Consider the following 5732-nt stretch of genomic DNA (forward strand, 5'->3'; position numbering starts at 1 on the left):
ATGCCAGAAACGATTACTCTGTCAAAACGGAATCCGAGTGCACGACTCGCGGCCATCACTAGGGTCGAGACTAAATTGCCTCGATGCATGCAACGTAGATTACCGTATGCTACCGCTGGCTCCGCGTCCGTAAAATGTCATCCGCGATCAAGCCCGTACCGATGCACCGATCATCGCATACCCAAGAGACCGTACAGACTGGCGGTCGGATTGTCAGTGACTAGAACTGGTCGCGATACTTCAATAACAATTCCCAAAAGCTGCTCTGACCGATGTCCGCCCAATTTCTTGGCCATTGGCTCTCCTTGTTGCAAAAAGAGTCTATCGATGATGGACTTATCCCTGCCTGTTGTTGATTCTGACATCGGCGATCTCAAGTGAGTTGATTTCTTGAAAATAAATATTGCAATATTAGAGAAGGGGGAATTACGAATAAAAAAAGGAAAAGTTAAATAAAACTGCCAATTATTTATCAATTAAAAAAGTCTTTATTCAAAAGATACTTTAGTTATTTATCTTTAAATAATTAAGCTATTATATTACAATAATTAAGCTTTGCTTTATTTAACTTTTTCCTTAGGTATTCGCAATTATTCCAATATCTCCCCTACATCAAGATCATTGAAAAATGCATGATATTTTTAAATTCATGTATAATAGGGTAACTGTCCCTATTAATATGCCTTTTAGGCCCAGTTGCACCAATGTCACTTTGACTTTAAGCGAGACTTAAAATTCTATCTATCTTGTTTTAAAGCCAAAAAGAGACAAAGACAGAAAGATTTTTAAGCCTCGCTTAAAACCAAAGTAACGTTGGTGCAATCAGGCCTTAGCCAATTTGCTTATTACTGAATTAATTATTAAATATTATAGCTTTAATTTTATCTGCTTACAATCAATATCGGCTTTTCAATTATTTTTTTTCTTATAATATTTCTTTAATTTTAAAAAATGTTAATACTTTATAATGTTTTTGACAAAAATAGAAAACATGTTTTTTTGTCCCTATTAGTGAGTCCTGCAAGCAGCAATGGCCCTATTAATGTACTCCTAATTTGTGTGCCTATCATATTTGACTCATATTAACATTTAGTTACTAAAACAGGTAATAAATTTAAGCTAATTTTTATGTTAATATATTACATAAATAATTATTTCAATTATATTTATTTCAAAGTACATTCATAACACAACGTTCTCAGCTCCAATCCACAGGGCACATTAATAGGAACAAGTTTAAAATCTTGCGGTATGTATTCCTGGATTCATATAAATTTCTTATCTTTCGAAAGATATTTAAAATATTTTAATACTCAAAAAATAAAATATTATCTTTGGAAGATATCGTATGCATTAATAATTTAACTTAACAAAAAAAATATTTTTTTTTATTTATTTGTTAGTTTTTTTTCTTTATGACTTATCGAAATACAAAAGCACACTAATAGGGACAGGCACAGTAATAATTGGGACAGTTATCCTACAAGGATTAGATAATAAGTATTCTTTAAATCGAACCTATATTATTTCATGAATGTTGAAAACTCCGCATAATATTGTTGTTAATGTTTCATGTTATGGTGGCTGGCAATGATCATCATTCTGATTACTATGAAAGTGCGATCTATCTAATCGGAGAGTTATATATCGTTCAGATCAGAGAGCGAGTCTTCTGCCAGTCGTCTTGACGAAATCGCCGATAGGAGCAAGGATATTTTGACAAATGGAGGGAGCGCGTATTGCAGTGGCGGATCCTGGACGGATGCTATACCGTCTTCGGAATCCGAACAGAGTGAAACTATCGGTCTAATCAAGGATCCGACGATCAATGCGGCAAACATAGTGTGCCGCGTGCTGGTATTGAATGCATGGCGACGTAGACGTGCCGAGATCGCACAGCTGGAGCAACAGGTGGAACACTTGCACCTGCAGATCGAATTTCTGCGTCGATTGCTGCTCGCCGAGAACGATCGGGTCGGTAGACTGAATAGTGAATTACATCGCGAGAAGTCACAATTCGAGGAGGTGATGTCCCAGCGCGACGCCATCCGATCGGTATGATCAATCAATTATTCTTTAAGTTGTACTTTGCTTTGTTCAGTTGTTTTGTTTAATTTTAGTCCATTAATATTCGAGATTTTTTTTAAAGAACTTTTTCTGAACAATGAAAAACTTTTTTTTAAAAAAAGCTTTTAAAAAGGAATTCACTAAATGAAGTTTGTTAAAGTTTTTTCACTAAATGAAGTTTGCCATCGCTCGGTGGAGGAAACCCTATCAACTCTTTAAAGCGCTGGCGATGCATACACATTTTGCGTTTCTAGTGCGTCATTCTCCTATTGGAACAAACACAGGAGTTCAATGACATGTTTCTAATTATGGGAATGGTGTCATCGCGAGAATGCGACACGTGTTCCGGCAATATGCAGTTTACAGTTTTGATGGAAAAATATATAATATATGCGTGAAATATATAATTTCACGCGTGTTATAATTGTCTGACTATTTATATAGGATAGACAAGGCTATTCTGTCAGTTTCATGATTGCTCCTTGAGAGCACAAATACAACCTTTAAATGTTCAATATATGATGTTTAGAAACATAAACATTATGACGAGGAATGGATGAAAAAACCCTTCGTTTCTTAAAGAAATTCATCGTTTCATGAAAAATAGACAGTATTAATAGAGAAAATGTTGTATGCTATATATGTAGATAGAATAACATAGTTGATCTCGCGCTATATGATACATTGCTGCGTTTGTATTAAGGTTCAATTTTATGCAGCAAAGCTTTGCTGGCGAAATTCCTCCATTCCGCTGAAAATGAAATTAACGTTCAGTGCTCTTCGCTAAAATTTTCTTATTTTTTTCATGGAGCGAAGTTTTGCTGGCGAAATTACTCCTACTATGTCGTGAATAAAAGAGCGTTGAACAGACAATTTAAAAAATTGATCAATCAAAAAATGCTTCGAAATATTTGACCAAGTGGACCAGCAGTCAGCTTTAGTGGATTCGCTCATAATTGGAAATAACAATGTCAAACTTTGAACGAAGCTTCGCTCGCTACGCATTTTTACACGAATCAACGAAGTGGGAAGTCTTCGCCAGCGAAGCTTTGCTGCATGAAATTGTACCTTTAGCGCCGAGACATTATCATGTCTCCTAATACTTCGCGAAGCTTTTGAATTGTATGGTGCTACATTTTCAAATTTTCTTACAAAATCTAAACAGCATGTCCAAAATCGAAACATAAGACATTTTAAAGATATTATTAAGAATTTCTTTTAAACAAAAAAACATTAATGATGTTGTCTCGATTTTGGACATACATGTTATCTAAAAAAGTCCATCCGACGTCATCTGATGTGAAACGAGAGTTATATGTTATTCCTCTATATGAATTTGCAATTTTATATAATTTATTGGCTTTTTATAAAAGACTTTGCAAAAAGATGAATTAAGATGTAACGTAACGAATCTTGTTTAATTTTATATTCGCTCTATTTTTTTAATCCATTCTGTGCTCACTGGAGAAAAGCTATTTCAAAAATATCCAGACGCTCTAGATCTTGATGAAATTTGTATCATCTTTATTAATATCCAAGGTAATGCTTAAAAACGTAAAAGTAAAGTTAAAAAGTTAATTAATTTTAATTTCATTTAGTTACATTTTAGACTTTTAATTTTTTAACTTTACATAATTATATTTTACCGGTAATTATTAACTTTTAATTTGATTTTTTTAAAGTTAACATCAGGGTTGGATAGTTGGTTATACGGATTCCTACTTGGATTATATGCTTTCATGTTGTCGGAGATACGTTTTTTTAATTTTAAATAAATCCAAATATTTCATTTACGTTTAAGCACAGAATAAAGAACCGATCCGTCCTCATGACCTAAAATTACAATTTTCTTGAAAAATACGCAGAAGTGCAATTTATTGCTTTACAGAGATTATTTTTTAATGTCCCAGAATAATCATGCAAAAGTTGATCAAAATCCATGAAATGCATATGTGAGTTTCTTCTTGTTAAAAAAGTTAATTTTTAACTTAGTTTTTTAATTTAGTTAAAAAAAATTTGAAATCATGAAAACAAATTTAACTTTTAACTTTTTAATTATTTTTTTTCATTAATTTAATTTTTAATTCAATTAATGTCATCATGGCTTAACTTTTATCTTAACTAAATTAAATTTTTAAAGCTGTTAACTTTAACTTAATTTAGTTAAAAAAAGTTAACTTACCCAATCCTGTTAATATCATTATTAAATTGTTTATAAATCGTCATTTATAAATTTCAAACGCAGTTGCATATTATTGTGTATTTTATTGTAGGAAAAAGAAAAATTAGAAATTGAACTAAAGCGTGCTGAAGAAGTCTCCCAAGAGCGATCGGTCACTGTGGGAAATTTGAGGAATGAGCTCTTGACCGCACAAGATCAGCTAAAGGCGTTCGATGCACAAATGACGAAGGATCGAGAGAAACTTTTGAAATTACGGGAAGATAAGAGAATTCTTCTGGATAAAGTTGCATTTTCTCTTTCGATTTATAAAATAAAAAATTAGTTGTCTAAGCGGTATCCTCCATTAAACATATCCAAGAACGTCATTCACAGAATTTTTCCTAGGGAGACATGATCCAAGACATAATAATTATAATAATAACCATCAAGAATTTTTATTTTAAACTGTATATATGAGAAACACAATACTAGAAATTTAAAATGCTTATTTTAAAGGCCAAAACTGGCTCTTTAAATAATTCAATCTTGAATTATTAATGTATACTATACATGTACTTGCATATATATCATATAATAGTGTTTTCGAACTGCGCACTTTTTTTTGAATTGTTTTTCCGGACTATAAACGCAGTTAAAACTACTCTAGTAATCGTGAATTGACAAGCAATTTTAATAATTTGATGCTACTCTCAAGCATTATATTATAAAGATGTTAATATGTTAAAAATGTTAATAAATTTATTGCCTCGATGGTCTAATGGCTTCGGACGCTCATACGGAATACAAGGGTTCAAGTCCCGGCAAAGGTAATATTTTTCGCAATAAATTTATTAACAGTTCTAACATATTATTTATAACATATAGTAACTTTATTATAGTGTTTTGGAAAGCTCTCGAGATAAGCTACAAGAATATATAATAAATAATTTCCATTTAAAAAAATATTAATAACCTTGACCTGATTTTTACAAGATCACTTAAAGTCAAGTCCACATTTCCATCTTGTGTCCCCTTTCAAGCCATGCAACTTTCGTTTAAAAAATTTTTCAATAAAATCATCGATTCGCGAGATCGATCATGTCTTAAAATGAAATATCCTATATAATTATAAATAAATTCCTCATTATGTGTATTTATATATGAATGATAATGATTTATATATTTTTACACATTTATTATAGTTAACGTAACTTAATTATATTAACTATATTATAGTTAATATAACTTAAAATAATGTAACTTAATATAATTATACACAGTATATAAAAAATACCGAGATGGCAAAAACTAAGCATTTTAGGAAAAAGAAGTGTTTCAGATAAAAGTCATAGGGTTTTAAAAGATTTGTTTACTGGCGCCATAGCGAATTTTACTTTGGCATGAGATCTCATCGATCTTTTTAATGGAAATAGATTTTTTTAAATGATTCGACTTTCTCTCTCTTATATTTGATATCTTAATATTTGATATACAATTGTATAAA

General features: G+C 31.3%; 1 protein-coding gene across 1 annotated transcript in view; it reads left to right on the forward strand.

Annotated features, from left to right (window-relative positions):
* LOC108693053 (protein Daple) overlaps positions 1-5732 on the forward strand; it is an 11522-nt gene continuing 5790 nt past the window's right edge. Inside the window, exons 1-3 of the mRNA XM_018201718.1 lie at positions 1-377; positions 1656-2055; positions 4341-4532. Coding sequence (XP_018057207.1) covers positions 1-377; positions 1656-2055; positions 4341-4532 — 969 coding nt within the window. The remainder of the gene's footprint in view (positions 378-1655; positions 2056-4340; positions 4533-5732) is intronic.

Source organism: Atta colombica, unplaced genomic scaffold, assembly GCF_001594045.1.
Source record: "Atta colombica isolate Treedump-2 unplaced genomic scaffold, Acol1.0 scaffold87, whole genome shotgun sequence".
NCBI lineage: Eukaryota > Metazoa > Arthropoda > Insecta > Hymenoptera > Formicidae > Atta > Atta colombica.